The 3,455-nt window shown below is 39.2% G+C and overlaps 1 protein-coding gene across 1 annotated transcript in view; it reads left to right on the forward strand.

Annotated features, from left to right (window-relative positions):
* The window catches only part of cep162 (centrosomal protein 162), a 67,845-nt gene that overhangs the window by 45,180 nt on the left and 19,210 nt on the right, over positions 1 to 3,455 (forward strand). The window contains exon 13 of the mRNA XM_037980338.1: positions 3,052 to 3,256. Coding sequence (XP_037836266.1) covers positions 3,052 to 3,256 — 205 coding nt within the window. The remainder of the gene's footprint in view (positions 1 to 3,051; positions 3,257 to 3,455) is intronic.

Genomic DNA, 3,455 nt, shown 5'->3' on the forward strand with positions numbered 1-3,455 from the left:
AAATCCTGTTATCAAAAACCCAAATATAAAAGGAACCTCCACGTCGATAGGTACACAGTCTTCCACTCCTGCCAGGAATCCACTGTATATCCAGCGAGACATATCCCGAGACTGAACTCTCCTTCACCCAGTCGAGGAAATTGTATCAATTGCGTTGAGAAACCAGCTGATCAGATCCATATTCCTTAAATTTTTGGAAAATATGTAAAAAGAGGCTTTGAAAAAGGAAAGGCAGGGGGGCACTCTGGCAGCAGCATTTTGGATCAACTGCAGACTTAAGAGTTTTTTGGACACCCAGATAATAAAGAATTACAATAGTCCAGCCTAGACATGATAAAAAGCATGGACCAGTTTTTTTGCATCATTTTGAGACAAGATGTTTGTAATTTTAGTGATAATATGTAGGTGGAAGAAAACAGAATGAGTAACATTTTTAATGTGGGGATTAAAAGAAATCCTGATCAAAAATGACACCAAGGTTCTTTACATTAAAACTGCAGGCAAAATTAATGCCATCCAGATTAAATGAAAGGCTGCAAAGTTTGTTCCTAAGATGCTCAGGTTTAAAAACCACTACCTCTTTCTCGTTGATGTTTACATCAATGTTGTAATATTATCAACAAGATCATCTAAGTTGCTGCTCTCCACCATCTTGCATTACTCTGCAAAATGGTGGAAAATAATATTGGAAAAGATTCTCTAATCTCCTGAAACTTGAACTCTTGCACGGCATGCACTTTTATTATCTCTTTTCTGTTTGGGCTGATTGCTGAATGCTAAGCAAAATGTGACATCCATATATGTGGATGCCAGGTCCTAGGAGGTTAAATTTACATCTATATAATGAAATTTACTCTCAGTGGCTGTGTAGTCAGTCATTGTAAACTTAAAGGTTAAAATAGGTCAGACAGAACAGGATTAGGATATATTATAAGTGCTTGGTCTCAGTGTTGTATGTCAGAACAAGATCAATAAAACAATGAAGAGAATGAGAAGGTTTGTGAACATTTTGGGTAAAACAAAATGTCTACACTTTTCAGATAAAAATCAGAAAATTGTGGTGTAAATGTGTATTCAGCCCCCCTGACCCAGTACTTTGTAAAATCACCTTTTGCTACAAGTCTAGCTGCAGATACACTATATTGCCAATAGTATTTGCTCACCCATCCAAATGATCGGAATCAGGTGTTCCAATCACTGCCATGGCCACAGGTGTATAAAATAAAGCAGCCAGGCATACAGACTGTTTTTACAAACATTTGTGAAAAAATGGGTAGCGTGGAACTGTGATAGGATGCCACCTGTGCAATAAATCCAGTCATGAAATTTCCTCGCTTCTAAATATTCCACAGTCAGCTGTATTATAAGAAAATGGAAGTGTCTGAGAACGACAGCAACTCAGCCATGAAGTAGTTGGCCACATAAACTGACGGAGTGGGGTCAGCGGATACTGAAGTGCATAGTGGAAGAGGTTGCCAACTTTCTGTAGAGTCAATCACTACAGACCTCCAAATGTCACGTGGCCTTCAGATTAGTTCAAGAACAGAGCAGAGAGCTTCATGGAATGGGTTTCCATGATCGAGCAGCTGCATCCAAGCCATACATCACCAAGTACAATGCAAAGCGTCGGATGCAGTGGTGTAAAGCATGCCACCACTGGACTCTAGAGCAGCGGAGGTGCATCCTCTGGATTGACGAATCACGTTTCTCCATCTGGCAATCTGATGGATCAGTCTGGGTTTGGCAGTTGCTAGGAGAATGGTCTTTGTCTAACTGCATTGTGCCAAGTGTAAAGTTTGGTGGAAGGGGGTTTATGGTGTTGGGTTGTTTTTCAGGAGCTGGTACTTGGCCCCTTAGTTCCAGTGAAAGGAATTCTGACTGCCTCAGCATACCAAGACAATATGGACTATTCCATGCTCCCAACTTTGTGGGACCAGTTTGGGGAAGGCCCCTTCCTGTTCTAACATGACTGTGCACCAGGGCACAAAGCAAGGTCCATAAAGACATGGATGAGCAAGTTTGGTGTCGAAGAACTTGACTGGCCTGCATAGAATCCTGACCTCAACCTGATAGAACACCTTTGGAATAAATTAGAGCAGAGACTGTGAGCCAGGCCTTCTCATCCAACATCAGTGTCTGACCTCACAAATGACCTTCTGGAAGAATGGTAAAAACTTCCCATAAACACTCCTAAACACTCCTAAACCTTATAGCTGCAAAAGGTGGGCCAACATCGTATTAAACCCTATGAATTAAGAATGTGATTGCACTCGAGTTCATGTGTGTGTGAAGGGAGGCGAGCAAATACTTTTGGCAATATAGTGTATTTCGGGGTCAGTCTCTACCAGATTTGCACATCTAGAGACTGAAATTTTTCCCCATTCTTTGTAAAACAGCTGCAGCTCAGTCAGATTGAATGGTGAGCATCTGTGAACAGCTGTTTTCAAGTATTTCCACAGATTTTTAGTTGGATTTAGGTCCGGACTTTGACTGGGCCAGTCTAATTCATGAAAATGCTTTGATTTAAACCCTTTCATTGTAGCTCTGGTTTAGGTAAGTCTTAGTTCTTTTGCAGCCTCTAACAGGTTTTCTTTCAAAATTATTCTGTGTTTAGCTCCAGCCATCTTCCCATCAACTCTGACTAGCTTTCCTGTTCCTTCTGAAGAAAAGTATTCCCACAACATAATATTCCTACTACTATGTTTCACAGTTGGGATGGTATGTTTAGGGTGATGTGGAATGTTTTAGCATTTTGTTCCACTGGATTTCAAAAAGGGGTGTCATAGTAAAGGGGGGTGAATACAAACACACGCCACACTTCCTACATCTTTTTATTTATTAAAAATCATGTATAATTTTCCTTTACATCTATGTCACATCTACTTTGTGTTGGTTAAAAAAATCCCAATAAAATAGTTAGTGATTGTAATGTGAAAAAGATTAGGTCATATGATGACTTTTTTAAGGCACTGTATTTATCAATTTTAGGATGAATCTGAATTTCCAAGATAATAACTTGTATATTATAAAGTATACACAATTTTTCCCCAGGCTTCCTGCAGCTCCTCTGTTTTTCAACCCTCTGCATGTTCAGAAAAAAGACCCACTGTTGCTCCTGTGAAAGACAGAATCGTCCATGAGAGGGCAGCAATAAATAACAAATCATCAAGGACGAGTAAAGCTGCTGATGTATTCAAAACACAACCTGCAACACAATACACAAGGAACCAAGAAAAACATAAAGGAGACTCTGCAGGTTTGTATTAGGACACAATTACCAAGTCATCAAAGAAGAAGTACAAAATTTTAGCACTGAATGAGCATAAATTTTAAATATTATTGGACCTCAATACACCTGTATACAGGTGCTGGTCATAAAATTAGAATATCATGAAAAAGTAGATTGATTTCAGTAATTCCATTTAAAAAGTGAAACTTGTATATTATATTCATAC

Source organism: Kryptolebias marmoratus, linkage group LG16 (assembly GCF_001649575.2).
Source record: "Kryptolebias marmoratus isolate JLee-2015 linkage group LG16, ASM164957v2, whole genome shotgun sequence".
In the NCBI taxonomy this organism is placed as follows: Eukaryota; Metazoa; Chordata; class Actinopteri; order Cyprinodontiformes; family Rivulidae; genus Kryptolebias; species Kryptolebias marmoratus.